The 19,113-nt window shown below is 44.9% G+C and overlaps 1 protein-coding gene and 1 long non-coding RNA gene across 4 annotated transcripts in view; both read right to left on the bottom strand.

Annotated features, from left to right (window-relative positions):
* Positions 1-19,113, bottom strand: part of LOC307226129 — a 207,822-nt gene that overhangs the window by 183,555 nt on the left and 5,154 nt on the right. The gene's annotated exons all lie outside the window — the stretch shown is intronic.
* The window catches only part of LOC307225748 (TGF-beta-activated kinase 1 and MAP3K7-binding protein 1), a 49,452-nt gene that overhangs the window by 29,319 nt on the left and 1,020 nt on the right, over positions 1-19,113 (bottom strand). For all 3 annotated transcript variants that reach the window (XM_079993844.1, XM_079993842.1, XM_079993845.1), the window contains exon 2: positions 690-927. In XM_079993844.1, the coding sequence (XP_079849970.1) occupies positions 690-927 (238 nt within the window). The remainder of the gene's footprint in view (positions 1-689; positions 928-19,113) is intronic.

Genomic DNA, 19,113 nt, shown 5'->3' with positions numbered 1-19,113 from the left:
CGTCCGCTGGACAAAGAGCATATACAGAACTGGTCAGATAAATGATAAAATAGGAAACAAATAAATAGGAATGTATGGGACAGTTTTACACTTGAGACCCTTGGACTGACAACAGCCATCTCAGATGCTTGGGACTGAACCTAGGACCTTCTGCATGCCAAAGGTGTGTCCTATCATGGACAATTTTGCCATCAGGAAAGGGCTTTGGGGCAGAGATCTAGGGCCTCATTCAACAGAGTGAGCAGCTGATCCCTTCCCAAATGCAGCAGGGCTAGCTTACCCTATTTTGAACCATTAGCATCTAAATGGAAGGAAAGGACAGGACCATAAACCAGTTAAATCTATAAATTACCTATCTGCCCCATTCACCACTGAACTAGGGGTCCTCCCCAACCCGACTGAGTGAAACAGGAAGAAAAACCAATAATAAAAACTGGAAGGGGGAAATGAAGATGATGGAAAAGAGGTAGAGGCATTTCCAACTGTGGTGGCTTATCAGTAAGTTTATGAAATAAGAGGTCTCTGTGCAGCCCAGTCCTAGGCGCCATCACTAAGCCCCTCTGTGGACAATGAAAAATAGCAAGCATAGCAAGGGTGCACAGGACGGCAGCCTCCTTCACAAAGAACCATGGTATAAACACACCATCCATATGGAAACCCCTGCGGTTCTGATCCACTGGAGAGCTCACCAGAAACACCAATATCAGAGAGCACAGCTTTCTTGCGGTCCTTGACGCTGCTGATCTGTGGGAAGTAGACATCGAGCGCCAGGTAGAGAAGGCAGCTGAGGAAGGCAAGGACTCCCACGGTGATGCCATAGTTGCAGGCGTTCTGGTTGCGATTGAAGATGCAGTACTCTTCCTTTTCTTCTGGCCGGTTGACGTAGCCTTCGTTCACAATGCCGCCAAACACAACGATGGAGAAGAGCTGGGTGCGGGGAGGCGAGAGAGGGGTTTAGAAGATTTCACTCTACATGCTGGGGATACAAACCCAACTCATTTAAATGGAAGATTTATTCAAAATCATTTCTAAAGCCTTTAATATTTTCCCCCAGTCTCTACACCAGGCATAGGCAAACTCAGCCCTCCAGATGATTTGGGACTACAATTCCCATCATCCCTGACCACTGGACCTGTTAGCTAGGGATGATGGGAGTTGTAGTCCCAAAACATCTGGAGGGCCGAGTTTCCCTGTGCCTGCTCTACACAGTACACAGTATTAAAAGACAGCCAAGACAAAAATGCAACCTAAAATGAATAAAATAGCTTATAGAACAGGAATTTGGAAGGTTCAAACACATAAGACAGGGTCTGATCTTATGGTGGAGGGAAAGCTTGGGCAAAGTTAAGCCAAACTAAGACTTAACTATGCTGCAGTGTGTGGCTGGATTGTACCACGGGTGTTTTAATGCACTATTTTAGAAGCTCCCTAGATCTGAACAGCCCCTCCTTGCTTTCAGCCATTGCTGGTAGCTAATCCAGCTGGAAGGTGCCTGAGAACGGAAGCAGTGTTATTTCTAAGTCACCCAGAACTAGTAATTCGCCACCACGATTCAAGCACCCACTCAGTCTTCCACCTGCCATCTCTGCCATCTATTTTCCCATCTGTTAGCTCAGTATTCCTGCCACCGCCTACTTTCCTTTGCTTAGCTGAATATTACGATTACTACTGCTACAGTTCTCCAATCCCCATTCATTTATTTAATGCTAAAACACACGGCAACTATTGCTGTGTGGTTTTTTTGTTTTTTTAAGTCTGCCTAGCACTGGAAAGGCATCAGCCTCAGCACCAGAAGAGACTCTGTGGGGACAGTTACTAAGTTAGGGCGGTGCCGTTGAAAAAGCTTCCACATAGGCCTCCAATGGCCTGATATTTGATGGGGTGGGGGAAGAGGGTCCATTTGAGGAATGTCTTAATAACAGGACGGGCTTGTTTGGGAGCCAGTGGTAACTTAAGGTAATCTGCTCCCAAGCTATTTAAGGCTTTTTATAAAGATTAAGACCCAGAGTAGTAATTGTAAAATTGGGGAAGTGTTCTACCTCCCCATCTGCAGTCACTCAGCAATCCCAGTATACAGACAATCTGACTGTACCTCTGGAAAACGTTCAGATATAGTTTTGCAAGCATCGTAATCATGGAGTAGTCAACAATATCATCTATATGCAAACATTTTCCTCTGAAACATTGGCTCCCCAAAATCACACACCAATGCAATGCGTTTGCACTTTCCCAACTCCCCCAACCCCATGGACCACTTGGAAATTGCTGATTGTTTTGGTAGACTGCTTAATGGATTTGGATTTGATATCCCGCCTTTCACTCCCTTTAAGGAGTCTCAAAGCGGCTAACATTCTCCTTTCCCTTCCTCCCCCACAACAAACACTCTGTGAGGTGAGTGGGGCTGAGAGACTTCAAAGAAGTGTGACTGGCCCAAGGTCACCCAGGAGCTGCATGTGGAGGAGCGGAGACGCGAACCCGGATCCCCTGATTACGAGACTACCGCTCTTAACCACTACACCACACTGGCTCTCAATGTGTTTTTTTTCTGCCTTCCAATGTGCAGTGCTAGATGCTGTAACTGTATTGTTATTGCTTGTTTTGTTTCTTATATTGTATATATATATTTAATACAATTAGAACTCCATAGAATTCCATATCAATCTGCTGTCCAGTGGAGAGGAAACATTTGGTGTTCCACTGATGATCTAGAGCAAGGGGTTCTGTAATTGCAACTTCTCAGTGGCATCTCTGAAACTCTGAAATAAGTTCCCCATGGAGGTGAACCTTGCTGCATCGCTGCTTTCATTTAGGAAACAGGTAAACACACACTTCTTCCACCAGGCCTTTGTTGGAGAGGAAATGTAATGAGGAATAGCAGAATTGCAAAATTAGGTGATTGCTGAAACAGTTCTTATTTTAATTTAAAAAAATTAAAATTGTCCAGTAGCACCTTAGAGACCAACTAAGTTTGTTCTGGGTATAAGCTTTCATGTGCATGCACACTTCTTCAGATGCCATCTGAAGAATGCCATCTGAGGTACTACTGGACAATTTTTAATTTTTTATTTTGACTGCATCAAACCAACACGGCTACCTACCTGAATCTAGTTCTTATTTTAGTTTTATATTATGCCATTTTATATTATATATTTTGCTTTGAATTTGCAAACTGCCCTGTCAACTGTTTGGTAAAAGTCGGTATAAAACTCCTTAAATAAATATGCCCAATAGTACTTTAAGTGCAGAAAGGAACAATCCGAGGTATACCTTGATATGGAAAGAGTCTATTTCCAGAACCCAGACAAGGCTTCTCAGAGCTTACAGAATCCAACACTACTGATCATGGTTCATCCATACATGAACTAAGAAGTCAGAATTGCTCCACTCAATTCTGGACTGCGGTTTTCTTTCCTTTTCTATTCATAGAGAGAAGGGAGAAAAACTGTGCTCCCCTTGAAGCTGTCTGCCTGAAGCAACCGTTTTCTAAACCCTGTTTCTAGCAATGAAAAATGATCTGGCCACATAATAATAATAAAAAAGAGAACTTCTAGCTATTGATTGGGAGCAAAATGAATTGGCTGCCTGCCTCCTGACCCGATCAGTGCACATGGGAAAGAAGAAAAACCCTTCTCACAACACGCACCGGATCAGGAACCTGGTGAATGTGAATACTGTACATTGTGAAGACTTTAAATTCAGATGAGGTCTGGGGAAGAATTCCAGTGTCCAGAAGATGCAATTTTAAGCATCCTTTACCATTTTAACTGCCCCCCATAGCTTCCTTACTCTGCTTGCCAACTCTTTTGGAAAATACTTTGCATATCCATCTATTTCCCTAAAGCAAACTGTTATGGTGAGGTACAGTGGTACCTCTGGTTATGAATTTAATTCGTTCCGGAGGTCCGTTCTTAACCTGAAACTGTTCTTAAGTAGAGGTGTGCTTTCGCTAATGGGGCCTCTTGCTGCCGTTGCGCCACCAGCACACGATTTCTGTTCTCATCCTGGGGCAAAGTTCTCAACTCGAGGTAACTCTTCCAGGTTAGCGGAGTTTGTAACCTGAAGCATTTGTAACCTGAGGTGTTTGTAACTCGAGGTACCACTGTATTCTCCTTGCATTGCCACCTCCAGAAATCAAGGCCTGCAAACGTGCAATTTCCCCCCTTCTGGCCCCAGTACTGCACAGTAAACTGGGCAGTTAGCGTAGATGAACCTTCTGAGTGCCATGTGATGCCTGCAGCATGATACCCATTTGGAGCAGGCTATTAAGCCCTCCTGAGTATCATGTGATGCCTCTGCAACTCAGCCCATTAATGTTCCTTGAGCACCATGGGAAGAACTCTTGTCATTCTCCCTCGCCATCCTACGATGCCCATCTTGTTTTTCAGTTAGGCTCCGCATGCCTCTTTGCTCCCAGCCCTTAACTCACCATGATTCCCCGTCAGTCACGAGGCTGCTACAATATCTCCCTTGCTGAAATTTTATAAATTGAGTTATGAAAAGGAAATTGTTCTGTTACATAATATTCCTCGCTGGATTTATAATCAAATCTACCCTGGATGGAACAAAGCAAAAGCTTTTCTTGCATTTGCAGGACCACTTGCCAAATATAGAGAGAGTTCCAAGTTCACAGCAAGAAAAACGAGGAAGCTGCTGGCTACAGATTATCCAACTCCCATTTCATTTCTATTCAGCCATTCACAGCTGCAAGCTTTGGGTACCTCCAGAGAGCCAGGAACGAGATTATTTCTCCCTTTGCGTATTCTTATTTCTTACTTCATTTATAAAAGTAACCTTATTTCTAGCCTAATCCCTCAGGCTGGGATAACAGCCATTTTATCAATATAAAGTAATATACTCAATCATACATACAGATTTAACATTTAATGGTTAACACATCCTTATAGCGTTTCCCCACCACTGAAAACAAAATGTTAAAAAAGCTATAAATCACTTCTGGGTGATACCCATGCTCAGAATTTAGCAGATCTCTTGGAAAACAAGTTTCAGACTCAAAGAGCGGCTATTAAGCAAGTAATGTTTCTAGGGTGATGAAAGTGTTTGGTAGCAGTTCTGCTGTTCTATAAGCGGACACACTTTTATTAGAAGCAAGGGTATTGTTGGGTACTTAGAAACACTTTGGGCAAAGGCCTTGAATTTCCATAACATTTCCATATGCCAATTTAGATGTATAGATGCCTCTGGGAACTTGAGATGGTGGGCAGTTCAGGGTCTCATTAGCATGGTGTCCAGCCACCCTAAAAGCAAAGTAAAAATTATTTTTATAAAAGAGAGAGGAGAAGAAGGAATAGGAAATATGGGGCCCACCACAGAAGATCTGGGATCTGGGCCACTCCCTAACAACATATACAGTTGTACCTTGGTTTTCGAACAGCTTAGTTCCCGAACGTTTTGGCTGCTGAACGTTGCAAACATGGAAGTGACTGTTCCGGTTTGCAAACTATTTTGGGAAGCCGAACATCCAACGGGGCTTCCAATTGGCTGCAGGAGCTTCCTGCAGTCAATCAGAATCCATGCTTTGGTTTTTGAACATTTTGGAAGTCAAATAGACTTCTGGAACGGATTCCGTTTGACTTCCAAGGTACGACTGTAGTATCAAAAAGACCTCAAAGGCATATACACCAAAAATATGCTAAAAAAAGAAGCTTTTATTGTTATCATGAAAATGCTGCTGGATTAAGTGTTTTAAGAAATGATGTTATCCATTATGCACACAGAATCAGTCGGAGTGCCCCAGCAAAGCTTCACACACGCTTCCCTGATAATACGTCTGAGCCATCACCTGGAATAACCTGTGAGAGAGAGGAAGCGAGGTCAGATTCCAACCCCAATCCTGCTTTTCAGATTTCTTAAGTTACTCCATGCTGTTAAGTACACATTTTTTAGAATAGAAAGAGAGCAGAACCAACCCAAGCTATGCTTTTCAGAAACGTCTATGCTGCATCCATCCAAAATTGTGCCATATGGACTTTGAAGATAAGAGGATTCCGTATTACACCCCCAGAGACATGCTTGGTGGCAGGACTGAGCACGAGCGCCAAGAAACTCAAACAGCAGGAGCACGCTGGCACATTACAGTCACTACTGGAAATATTGAGGTTACCCAAAGCAAGCAGGTAACTTGTGAGTGGCATACACTGGAGTACATGCATCGGGGCAGCTTTGATGAGACACACGTACAACAGCCTTCCAAGTTATGTGATTGCTGCAACAGATGCCAACGTGGAGCCAATGGTGCCATAAGGGCAAGACTTCAGGGCAAGTCCACTCAGCAGAATGTGCAGAAGGAGCCCCAAAGACAGGTGGGCTACCTTGCAACATTTGGAAGGAAATGAAGTAACACACATTGGCACTGACTGAAAACTGTCCCCTCCGCTGGTGAAACCATGAAGTCCAGAGTCAAAAATTACTTGGCTTGCACCACTATGTGGAACCACCATAGTTCACACATGGAGCTGCCCGGAAAAGGCAGGGTTAACGCAAGTTCCATTTCTGAATCGTTGCTCTTCAAAGCAATTAGTTGTTTCTGATATATTTAAATACCTCCTTAGTACACCCCTCAAACAGGCAAACAGTAAAAACATTTCATGGCCCGCAGAGAGCAAGCGACTGAACTGCAGCAAACTGATAAGGATGTGAACTGCGGCCTACTCTCCTTCCACTGTTTGTTCCTTGCCTTTGAATGGTATTTACAAGCTGCTGCATCTGGCCCCTATCCCCTGCCCACTCCCCCAGCTTAACTGCTGATCCCATAGCATTAGCTGGTTTACCACCCGCTGGAAGAGATCAGCACCAATGAAGGAAGCACACAGAGCCATTTCTGTTCCCTTGGAGACTCATCTGGAACCATGACTGGATCCTACTGCGGCCTAATCTAAGGCTACGTTAACAAAAGCATCTGCTTTACTCTGACCCATCCCTTGCCAACCTGAGACCTTCCAGATATTTTGGGCAACTCCCATCAGCTCTAGATGGGACAGGTGTGCTGGCAGGGGCTGGTGGGTTTTGCAGCCCATAACATCTGCAGAACACTAGGCTGGGAAAGGCTGCGTTTAAGCAATCTTTATCACACCTAGCCAGAGAGAAGAAAAAACAAGGAGGGAGCATGTAAGGCGGTCCGATCCCAAGTCTGCTCTTGTACCTTTAAGAGCTGCTCAGAAGAATAATTTCTACCAGGCAGGACTTCTCCTATCATTGCAGCTCTACGATGGAAAAGGGCACAGCGGGGGAACTGTTCTTTCCATGCAAATCAGGAAGAGACAAGAGCCCTGTGGACCTGTCAGCCTTGGGGAACAATAATAATATCCCTCTCCGCAGAAGAGATCTTGATTGTGAGTTGCAGGGAGGGAGCAGAGCTCAGTGGCAGAACACATGATTTGCACGCAGAAGGTCGCAGGATCAACTCCTAGCTTCTCTGGTTTGAACGACCAGGAATCAGGCAACTGAGAAGACCCCTGTCTGAGCCTCTGAAGAGCTGCCTCCTGGCTTCCTTCCTTCAGCACAGCTAACATCCTGACAGACTGAACTGTACAACCCAACCCAGTGGGCTTGATCATGTGTGAGGAACCTTTGGCCCTCCACCTGTTGCTGAACTACAACTCCCATCATCCCAGGCCACTGGCCATGCTTGCTAGGGCTGATGGGAGTTGTGGTTCAAGATTTGGAAGGCCAAATGTTCCCCACCGCTTGTCCAGATGTTCAACAGACTGGCCCAGTGTAAGGGAGATGTTAATGTCCCACAATTCTCATCATCCCTGACCATTGGGCACACTGGTTGGCATTGATGGGAGCTTTAGACCAACACATCTGGAGGGGTCTGATCTGATGGCTCTACTGCTGCTGTTCATAAAACCCCAAGGAAGAGTCACACAGGTTGCCCCTCTACCCCAGGATAGCTCCAGCTGGTGGGATGCAGGAAAGGCATATAATATTTCTCAAAAGTACTGCAATGTTTTCGTAATTGGCTGACTTTTGTGAATGGACAACAGCACAAGACATATAGCTGGCAGAACGCTTTGCAGGAAAAATAAGACTGCAGGTACCTTCCACTGTTGCTATGGATACTAATGACCCATACACCTGACTCGGGCAGTCCTCAAGGATAGTCATTACCTGGAGACTTGTCTGCCTAATTTGACTAAAGCAAGAGTCTCTCTCAATCTCCCTTCTTTTGTGTTGATAATTCCAAAGTCAACATTACTCGTGGAACAGAGTTTGCTTTGCTGCTCTCTCTTTTTTAAATCAGAGAACCATCAGCTCTTATTGCATCTGATGGCAGCCTGGAAGCTGATCTGTATTTCTGATACAATGCTAAATGGTGTACAAGGTTCAGACACTAAGAGAGCTCTTGCACCTTAAAAGTTTCATTTGGGGTAGGTCTAGGATCTCAGCAGATGTGGCTTCTCCTGTCTCTGCAGCATTGCAAAAAGCAGAGCCTAAAGAACTCCAGCAGTGTACCTGCAACTCAGGATAACACTTACTGCATCTGATGGAAATATACTTTAAGTCCATGAATCCTTACACCTTGACAAATTTGTTGGCCTTTAAGGTATCACAAGATGACTTGTCATTTCTGCCTTGTATGTAACCAAAGCCCAGGAGGAATCCTGAGCTCTGGACCCAATAACTGTATGCTGGAGAGATTTTGATGCCATTACGAGGGAACAATGACTTATTTGCTATTTATTTTTTCAAACAAAATAAGAACTATCCTAGTGGGAATATGAAGCGGTATTTGTCAAATACAATGATCCTGAGTTTTGAATGTTCAAGCTTTTATTGGGGAATATTTTAGAACTCTCAGTTTGTTGTTTTTATTCCACCTTTCCTGCAAGAAATTCAGGATGGCAAAAACAGTTCGATTCCCTTCCCATTTTATCCTGACGCTATCCCCATGAGGTTGGTTGAGATGAAACTTGGTCCAAAGCTTTCTGGCAGAGCGGAGACTCTGGATCTGGGTCTTCCACTCCTCCTCTTGCAGTCTAACCATTGCATCACAGTGGCTCCCTTGCTCCAAAAGGGTGCTCCACTGCCACCCACGCCCCAATGCTCTGAAAACATTTCAGTGAAGCAGCCTTCCCCAATGTGGTGCCCTCAAGATGTTGCCAGACTACAAGTCCCATCATCCTTGACCACTGGCAATGCTGACTGGGGGTGAGAGAAGATGTAGTCCAACAACATATGAAGGACAGCAGGTTGGAGAAGATGCCCTGGATTGTTGCTTAAAACTCACTGGGATCATTGCTTTGCTTAACAATGCTTGCTGAACCCATCAGAGTCACTGGGTTGTACACAAAGCTCCACAACCCTCCAGAGCAGATTTGGGTGGGTGGGAGCTACAGAGAGGAAAGTCCTGTTCCACTAACAGAAGTATCTTGCACTAGCAGAACAGACTATTGCACACCACTTATTCTCTTTATTTTGGGACTCATGGTGCCTCCCTCTTCCATGTGACGTCATTCAAAGACATACTTTGAATCTTTGAATTTTCCTTCACATAAAGGGGAAGTTCATGAGGGCGATATGAAGGCTTGTGTTGCTTGGAATGTCCGACAATGTTTCTGTTACTAACAGGGCAATCTTTTCCATGTCTACTCAGAAGTAAATCCATCATGATGCATTACTGTATTTTAATATTTTGTTGGAAGCTGCCCAGAGTGGCTGGGGAGGCCCAGCCAGATGGGCAGGGTATAAATAATAAATTATTATTAATTGTTGTTGTTGTTGTTGTTGTTGTTGTCAAGTGCAATTGGACTTAGATAAAGGTTTGTTGCATGCCACCCCAACCTCTGAGTGGCGCAAGATGCCAGGGGTTCCAGGCGCCTACTCAGGGAGACTGCGGTATCATTAGGTTATATAGTTCATTTGCACAACCTACGATGGAATGCTTTGTAGCATTAACACCACAAGAGGGTAAAGCTTCTCACATAGCCACAGCCTTGGAAATCAGCCATGGCTTCTCTCTCTCTGCTGTTCCAGCTTCTGGCTCCCATAACTCAACTCTCCACTCTGGCCTTTTGTCCTTCTAACTAACTGAGAGGCCCACCCATTTGTCCTCTAGCACAGAGCCACTCCCTTTGTTCCCTTAATGACCATTACTATGCTGGCTTGGCTACTCCAGCAATTGTGCTGGATCCGAGAATTAGAAGAGGGACTCAGGCATATCCCCCCCCCCAAAAAAAACCTCATAACAGGTGCATAGGATTGCAACCAAGAGGTTTGGTTTGAATGTAACAGTCTCACAACGTTAATAAACATTCTGTGTCTCTGCATATGTTGCTTGAAATAATGAGGAGTACCTTTTCTGCCACAACTTGCTGCAAGCTCACATTTAATTCACAGTACAGCTGCCACCTCCAATCTTTCTCAGCATTTAAGCTTCATGCATGAGCCCTTCTCATTTCGGAGCACTTTCTCTGCCATTTCCCGAAAACAAATACAGCACATCCCCATTTGCCCGATGATTCGTCCCTCTGTGCTATTTCCCTCTGTGCTATTTCCCTCTGCGCTGCAATGAAAGTTCAGCTCTGCTCTATTTTATAGACAGCTTGCAAAGGTCTTTTTACATTTAAATACTTCCAAGTGAAAAAGGTGGGCTTTAAATATGGCTTGGATTCTATTTTTTGAAAAGCCCTATTCTGCAAGCAGATTAAAAAAAACAAAAAACCTTAAACAGGCAGCAGCTTGTTAACAATCATTACCATACAATTATTATGATTTTCCAGACAGCCATTTTCCTACTCACATGATGCAGTTCCTGTCAAAGAACTTTTAAATGAATGTCCAGAATAAGATCTCCTGAAACAGCACATAATGCTATAATAAAATGTGAATGTGTAACCTATAAAGCTACAGCTTGCTCAGTGCCAGATATATTGATGTACCCAGAGACAAATTGCAAAATGGAGGGGACAGGAATGATTGCTGTAGATCATGTGACAAATAAGGCTGCCAAATCTTTTCTCTACCAGAGCTCCCATGCTTTTTTTAACATGTGCAAGGCAGGTGGAGGAACATTTTCCCGATAGTAATGGGGAAAGCGCTATGGGGGAAAGCTTATCAACTCTGCCCTTTGCATCACAATTCCAGGCTTCATAATTAAGTTGCACTGTGTGAGGCTTATTCTCAGGTAAGGCTCCACTAACACAAAAAGACAACAACCCTCTTCTGAAGATTAGGGGCCATGTTGTGTTTTAATAGAGGTTGGCAACATGACAACCACAGCTACAAAGGGGCCCAACGAGGCCTTTCCCAGATGGTTGCCACCCCTGTTGAAATTAAGCGTGAAGGATGTATCCTGTTGTAGCCAGTGGAATAAGTGGCAGTTTCTGGGGTGCCCAGGAGAGTTTCTCTGGTTTGCAAATATGCACCAAAAGGTTGCCAACTCCCGCATGATTTGAAGCATAGCTTCCCCTGTTACACAGAGTTGTCTTATGTGCTAGCTTCCTTGAACATATGCCACATCAAAAGGCACTGCATTCAGAAAACAAAGACACACCACAAAGCTGTTATTAAAAGGAAGAGTGCAGGTGTTGGTGAACAAAGAGCTCCCCAGGCAAACTGGAAAACCTGAACCACACGCAACAGGCACACCTCACTACAAGGATCTTGCTAGCCACATTTTTACTTCCACACTCAACACTGCAGAAAAGAGGTTTGGAAGGCAGGCCTGTTTCTTCCTATGACTTCAGCCAATATTATTCTGCTTGTGTATAGCCTTGCATGCAAAAAATGATTCGGAAAGGTAAACAATGAAAACTTACCCTCCCAGATAGCTTCAAAGCAAGAGTTGTTTGCTTTTGTGTGTGTGTGTAGCCTTAACAGGAAGGCTACTGGGAGCAGTGGTATACCACTGGCCATGAGCATTCGCATTTATAAAAGTTAGTGCCATAAATAGAGGCTGATCTATTTGAGGCTTAGAAACAGCCGTTTTCCTGCTTGATCACCTTCAGCAAGGTAGGAATTACCTCCAGGTGATCAAGCAGAGAAGCATTTGCAAATGTGAAAATGTGTTGGTTATTTTACTCTTGTTTGCTGAGGTCATGAATGTTCTACAAGTGACTTATGAAATACCGTAAGTGGGAATGAGCAGGGTAGCAGCTTTTGCAGGCTTATCTGGAAGGCAGTTCCAATTGGTTGTACATAAGGTGCTAATTCACTAAAAAGAACCACCCTCAGTTAATTAGGCAGCACTTCGTTATTTTTAAAAAAGTTATTTTAAATATATATTTAATAATTTTAAATACTGCAGATCGCCTTCTTAAGATCCTGCTCCTCTCCTACGCAGTAAGGAATGTCTCTACTAAGGTAATTCCTGCTATGGCAACAATGTACATCATCAAAAAATGAAGGGTTTTTGTTTTCTTTTCAGAACTATTTTTGGTCATTAGTGGACTTGAGCAGATCTAATTCCCTATTAAACCAGTGTTTCCCAAGCAGGAGCCATATGGCTCCCCGTGGGGCCCCAGGATATTCCAAGGGGGGCACAGGTGAAAATTGCATAAATGGGGGGCCACAGCACAGGGCCTAATGCTCCTTTTTGCCATGTGCATTTCTTGGATCGGTGCCTTTAGATGTTGCCAATGAGCGCTGGGCCCATTGGCAATGTCAGCCCAGCTCTGCAAGGCGCAGGATGAAATCCACCACAGTGCCTAGCCGAGCGGGGTTATCTGGTGCAGCTGACTTGCATCTAGTAAATAACTATGTGTCTACTCAGAAGAAAGTTGCACTGAGTTCAGCAGGCCTGGTTGTTGTTTAGTCGTTTAGTTGTGTCCGACTCTTCGTGACCCCATGGACCAGAGCACACCAGGCACTCCTGTCTTCCACTGCCTCCCGCAGTTTGGTCAGACTCATGTTTGTATCTTCGAGAACACTGTCCAACCATCTTGTCCTCTGTCGTCCCCTTCTCCTTGTGCCCTCAGTCTTTCCCAACATCAGGGTCTTTTCCAGGGAGTCTTCTCTTCTCATGAGGTGGCCAAAGTATTGGAGCCTCAGCTTCACGATCTGTCCTTCCAGTGAGCACTCAGGGCTGGTTTCCTTAAGAATGGATACGTTTGATCTTCTTGCAGTCCATGGGATTCTCAAGAGTCTCCCCCAGCACCATAATTCAAAAGCATCAATTATTCGGCGATCAGCCTTCTTGATGTTCCAGCTCTCACTTCCATACATCACTACTGGGAAAACCATGGCTTTAACTATGCGGACCTTTGTTGGCAAGGTGATGTCTCTGCTTTTTAAGATGCTGTCTAGGTTTGCCATCGCCTTTCTCCCAAGGAGCAGGCGTCTTTTAATTTCGTGACTGCTGTCACCATCTGCAATGATCATGGAGCCCAAGAAAGTAAAATCTCTCACTGCCTCCATTTCTTCCCCTTCTATTTGCCAGGAGGTGATGGGCCCAGTGGCCATGATCTTCGTTTTTTTGATGTTGAGCTTCAGACCATATTTTGCACTCTCCTCTTTCACCCTCATTAAAAGATTCTTTAATTCCTCCTCACTTTCTGCCATCAAGGTTGTGTCATCTGCATATCTGAGGTTGTTGATATTTCTTTCGGCAATCTTAATTCCGGCTTGGGATTCGTCCAGCCCAGCCTTTCGCATGATGAATTCTGCATATAAGTTAAATAAGCAGGGAGACAATATACAGCATTGCCATATACCTTTCCCAATTTTGAACCAATCAGTTGTTCCATATCCAGTTCTAACTGTAGCTTCTTGTCCCACATAGAGATTTCTCAGGAGACAGATGAGGTGATCAGGCACTCCCATTTCTTTAAGAACTTGCCAGCGGGCCTTACTCCCAGGTAAAGGTGTGTGGGACTATAGTGTTTTATCTAGGCAGCCAGGGCTCCTCCAGATGACAATATCTTTTTGCACCAGGTCAGTGAGGATCATCTGCTTTTCAAAATTCTCCCATATATACAGAACTCCCCATGTGCCTTTTGGACTGTATCTGTAGGTTTCAACCTCTGTGTCAAATAACTGGGGCCAAATAAGTGTTGTTTACTTTTTATAATACATGGAAGATGGATGTCCCTCGAAGGCTGTGGACTCTCCTTCCTTGGAGGTTTCTAAGCAGAGGCTGGATGACCATCTATCATGGATGCTTTAGCTAAGTTTCCTACCTTAGAGTCCCTGCCAGCTCTATGAGCTATGTTTTTCTGTTTCAACAATATTTCATTATGTTCCTTTTTTATGTACTGTACTTGTAATTGTATTTTGTATAAATTATAAAAATTATAAATAAAACAAGTTCTATTTACAAATAAAACATTTAAATAGCTACCTTATTTACCTGATAGGCATAGTCAATATGGGGGGGGGGCAGATCCATTGATTTGTATTGATTTTTACTTATTGGGGGAGCAGCTGCCCCCTATATTCCCCCTGGCTACACTTGGGGGGGGGGGGAGGCACAGGAAGGAAACAAGGTCAGAAGGGGTACATGGTCAGGAAAAGGTTGAGAAAAACTTGATTAAACTAGTGAATTAAAGGTATCTTTCACGCCCAAATATAATCTCACCTAGCATTCAGGATGCGCAGCTTTCCTTTCTTCTAAAAACCACTTAGGATATTGAGCCCTACTTTCTGTGGCATCTTATCACTCCAACAGTGTTAGTACCATCAGCATAGTAATATGTCAAGGCCTGATCATTTAAAGAGGCAGCCTGAAACATATTTATACTGGGAAATTAAGTCCCATTGAATTAAATAGGAATTCCAAACACAGTTCGAATTGGACTGCCACCACCAATGACACCTCACAGAAGAGTGGGGTTATTTTTGTATTCCTGATCATGGGCTTCTAAAAGCTGCACTGCATCTGACAGGTGTAGCATTAGGGTTGCCAAATGACCATGAAAATCAATTTGGTCTGCTCCTGTGCAGCTTGAGGTGCGGAATAAATCCCAGCATTTGCATGTTTTCACACGATGGAGAGAAAACGCTATCACTTTTTAAATATCTGCACACCAAGCTACTGCTAAAGGCACAGCTGCAGTGGCTGGTTGAGAAACTGGCAACTCTGCAGAGCAGCTGTGAAGTCACTATTAGCTCAAAATGCCTTTAATTCAGTGTGCAGTCTTTTCTTGCAGACCTTTGCTCAATTACTTAGTCCTAAGTCTCACTGAGCCCAGTGGTGCTTAATTCCAAGTAAGCATACATAGGGCTGGTCTGTTACTGTTATTTTCTGTCCCGCAATCTTTGCCCCCCAGATTCTTGTGGAGATTTGAGCTCTGCAATGGCATTCTAGAAAAGTGCCAGGAATTTCAGAAACTCTTTCCTGTCTTCTTTTAGTCACTACCATTCCCAGCTGGAGATTCCTTAACTGTGGATAGAATGGGCCTACAAATCTCCCAACTTCTGCAGCCATATGAGTTTCCGTGTAAACAAACAAGGCCTGAAACATCAGAAATCTGCAAATCGGATGCGCCTGCACATCTAACCATTGAGGTATCTCATTATTTTCCTTTGAGGGCTAGGGTTAGGGCCACACTGGGAATCTGTATGGGTTGGCTTGTTTTGCTTGTCATGAAGCTCATCTCAATGGTAGACTGCTGCAGGTACAACCACAACCTATCAATATATTGTACCTACACGGCAATGTATTGTTCCAGAAGCCCCAATAGTGAACACACCCATGCAGTTCATGAAGTACATCTGGAGGTTCTGGGACTTGGAAAAACTGAACTTAGTTCTTACCTTCCTATTTCTGAGCCATTAACACAGCCCTCCAGAAGTTTTGGACTACAGCTCCCATCAGCCCCAGCCAGCAAGACGGTGTTTACCTGACAGGCACCAAGTTGGAGACGGCTCCATTAGCAAGCATTGCCACTGCATTTTCAGCCTTGCCATTAATGCCATGAGGATTAGAATATGGCTTTTAAAAAACAAGCACCTTAAAGTTCTAAGATGTTGCCGCAGTAATTGGGGGGAGGGGGGGCAAAAATAAGAGTCTGAAAGTTTTGGAGACAGCATGGAGGGTACAAATTCTATTCTGGCCACCACTGCAATATACTTGAGACAAAAAAGGAAAAAATAGGTTAGCAGATTTAATATTGTGTGCCTCATCTGTTAAGCACTTCAGACTTGATGGAGAAAAGGGGGATTTCTTTTACCATGCAAAGTTAATGTACCGAGCACATCTCTAATGATATGACGGGGTTCAAACATGTACAGTACAGCTATATTACTATGTACATTGCCTAGAATCAAGTCTCACTGAACTCAGTGGAACTTACTTCCAAGTAAGCATGCTTAAGCTTGCATTTAAAGTGAAATTGTAACCTACAGTACAGGAGTGAAAAACGAGTGAGAGGCACAAAGACTGAACTTTTGCCATATGGGACAGAAGAACATTCAAATGCGGGAGGAATGAGGCTCTAAGTTTCTCCATCTCTTGACTTGCTCAGCTAAGCCAGTACTCCAATTCCTGAGATTTTCATGCACATTGAAGTAAGCCCCTTTAATTCAATGGGACCTACTCCTAGGCAAACATGCACAGGAATGGTCTTTAAGAGTTTCCACTATTCTGCAACTCACGTGTTTTCACAAAGCAAAGTAACACACTATCACAAGAAATAGAAGGGCATCAAAGTCACTTCCAAGGTCAAGGTGCAGTAGGCAGTTGGTAGCTTTGGGGAAACAGGAGGACATCCAAGAAAAATTTGGATGCTGGGTTTCTTTCTGCAGCTGGGAAGTCATCTGATTTCGTGAAGAGAGCCAATAAGGTGATATTCTGAAGCAGAAAGAAGCAGACTGCAGAAACCCTCTCTCTTCTCCTGTACTTGGAAAGCCCTGCAGTAACAGAATGAAGTCACAGCTTTAAAGGGGAGAACATTCTGTCCCAGATTATCAAGGACAGAAGTGTCCCATCTAACGTCATGTCAATCATAAGTGGGCCAGCGCTGTCACCTGTGCTCTTTGCTGCTTTGCCTCATTCAAGTGTTTGCGCAACAGCAAAAAAGGTTCTTCCACCACATCATGTTGAATTTCACTGGCGGATGTGAAAGCCAGGAGATTATTGCTAGAATGTCTTCCGCCCTCTGGTTCGAACACTAGCATACAGCACTGCAAAATGAGCCCAGGCAGACACACCAGCCAACCATATTAATCCCTTCTTCAGGGCACTGCTAGCAATTCTGCAGAGCTCCTTCCTCCTCCTCTCATCTCCAAACATTTCCTCCAAGTCACATGCAGTCAGGCAGCACAGGAAGGGAAGGGGCACCAGCAGTCGACAGAAAAACAGGTGGCAAGCACACTGGTTGTGCTTGGGGAGGCTGCTAACTCTCTTTTTGCCCAAAAGCAACAACTATTTGGAATATGGGGAGGGGGAGAACCTTGAGAAAAGTGGGATATAAATGTCAAAGATAAATGCTGTGCTTGCAAAAGGTAGACAAATAGTGGGTGAGATGAACAAAACACTTCAAGGCAACTTCCTGGGCTAACTTTATTGCAGGGGTCAGCAACCTAAGGCCCATGGGCCGGAAGTGGCCTGCGGAGGTTGTTTAACTGGCCCATGAACTGCCCCCAAACTGAGTTGCCCACTCGCACGCTGCACTAAACCGGCACAGTGCAGTGTGGGGACTCACTTCCACGGCGCCTAAAATCGCGTCTGCGCAAGCGCAAATGCTGAAAATCACAGGTGCAGAATCCAGCCCACAGAGGGGTCTCCGCGGGACCAATCCGGCCCAGGCAAGATAAACTTTGCTGACCCCTGCCTTAATGGCTGCAATAGGAGAGGCTAAACTCTTCCTAGGAGACTCTTGAGAGTCCCATGGACTGCAAGAAGATCAAACGCATCCATTCTTAAGGAAATTAGCCCTGGGTGCTCACTGGAAGGACAGATCATGAAACTGAGGCTCCAATACTTTGGCCACCTCATGAGAAGAGAAGACTCCCTGGAAAAGACCCTGCTGTTGGGAAAGAGAGAAGGGGACGACAGAGGACGAGATGGTTGGACAGTGTTCTTGAAGCTACAAACATGAGTCTGACCAAGCTGCAGGAGGCAGTGGAAGACAGGAGTGCCTGTGGTGCTCTGGTCCATGGGGTCACGAAGAGTCGGACACGACTAAACGACTAAACAATAACAAACTCTTCCTACACCATCATCCCTCACAACAAGAGATGCCCTGTCCCTATCCAACATTTACTCTCCGCCTCTCTCTCTTTCTTGGCCTACTGGGGGAGGGTGAGAAGAAGGCATCTCACCTCCAAGATCTGCTTTACCTGGCTGTGTCCTCCTTCCCTCTCTCCCTACAGACTCCCACAAGAGACAAATCTCTCTCCGCAGCCCTCCAGCTTATTGTTTGCAGCCTGCTCCCTTAATCCCAGTGACCTTCTTGCAAATGCTCCAGGCACACACGGGCGGCCATGGCGAAAGTGTCACAAGATAAGTGACCTCCCCCCACCCAGAGGGAGCCGCACAGTCGAGAGAGCAGCCTTCCTTCCCTCCTCTTGCTGACGGATCCCATCAACTCGCTTCCTCCATCACACATGAACGGCGTTACATAAAATTTGCTACACGGTAAAATTGAAGGTGGAGGAGCATTTGGAAGAGGAGGACACCACGCATTTGCACCCTTCTCTCCTTCCGCGCCCCCCATCCTCTGTAAATGAAATAAGCAGGAACCAACTGAAATAAATTCAGGGAAGGGTTAGGAAAAGGGCAGCTGAAATTCAGAATCACTTTTGCAGTTCTCTCGTCCAACTGCCTCACCATTAACAGCTCATCGCGCAGGTTATGGGAAACTCTCCCATTTTCTGCATGTTTTCATGAACATTTAATAATAGCAGCGTCAGGCTTACGAGGCTGGAGGACCGGCTTAACCATTTCCATCTTTCAAAGGAAGCCGGCAGTAGTTTTGGAAAGGGGAAGAAACAAGGGAGAGGGGGAGTCTCCAATACAGAAGGCGGCTGGGAGGGCATGTTTCCTAGTTTTCCAAACGCTTCACCCGGAGAGATCTGGGCAATGAAGAGAGGCGGGGGAAGGGCGCTCACAATGCCATTTTGCACCTTGCTTGCCGGGCTAGCTGTGTGCTCCACAATCTGCACAACACAAACACACACAGAGCACCAGTTTGCAAACACTGCCGCCCCGCC

This window comes from Podarcis cretensis (assembly GCF_951804945.1).
Source record: "Podarcis cretensis genome assembly, chromosome: 10".
Lineage (NCBI taxonomy): Eukaryota > Metazoa > Chordata > Lepidosauria > Squamata > Lacertidae > Podarcis > Podarcis cretensis.
Note: the sequence above shows the minus strand (reverse complement) of the source record. Positions and strands in the feature narration are given on the sequence as shown.